Raw genomic sequence first — 296 nt, forward strand, 5'->3', positions numbered from 1 at the left:
TGGTCAGCGCCCTCATGTTCTCCGCCGGGCTCCTGGGCAACCTCCTGGCCCTGGGGCTACTGCTGCGTTGCCGCCGTGGCCCCTGGGCTCGCCCGCCTTCCCTCTTCCACGTCCTGGTGCTGGCCCTGGTGGTCACCGACCTGCTGGGCACCTGCTCCGTCAGTCCCTTCGTCCTGGCTTCCTATCACCACCACCGTACCCTGACCGCCTTGACCCAAGGAGGACACATCTGCCTCTACTTCGGCTTCGCCATGAGCTTCTTCGGCATCGCCACCATGCCCATCGTCTTCGCCCTG

At 66.2% G+C, this 296-nt stretch overlaps 1 protein-coding gene across 1 annotated transcript in view; it reads left to right on the forward strand.

Moving 5' to 3' along the window:
• Nucleotides 1–5: 5 nt before the first annotated feature.
• PTGER2 (prostaglandin E receptor 2 (subtype EP2), 53kDa) overlaps nt 6–296 on the forward strand; it is a gene marked incomplete at its 5' end in the record, with an annotated part of 4,151 nt that continues 3,860 nt past the window's right edge. Inside the window, one exon of the mRNA XM_010142180.1 lies at nt 6–290. Within this exon, the coding sequence (XP_010140482.1) occupies nt 6–290 (285 nt within the window). The remainder of the gene's footprint in view (nt 291–296) is intronic.

The sequence above is a fragment of the Buceros rhinoceros genome, unplaced genomic scaffold, assembly GCF_000710305.1.
Source record: "Buceros rhinoceros silvestris isolate BGI_N320 unplaced genomic scaffold, ASM71030v1 scaffold41508, whole genome shotgun sequence".
In the NCBI taxonomy this organism is placed as follows: Eukaryota; Metazoa; Chordata; class Aves; order Bucerotiformes; family Bucerotidae; genus Buceros; species Buceros rhinoceros.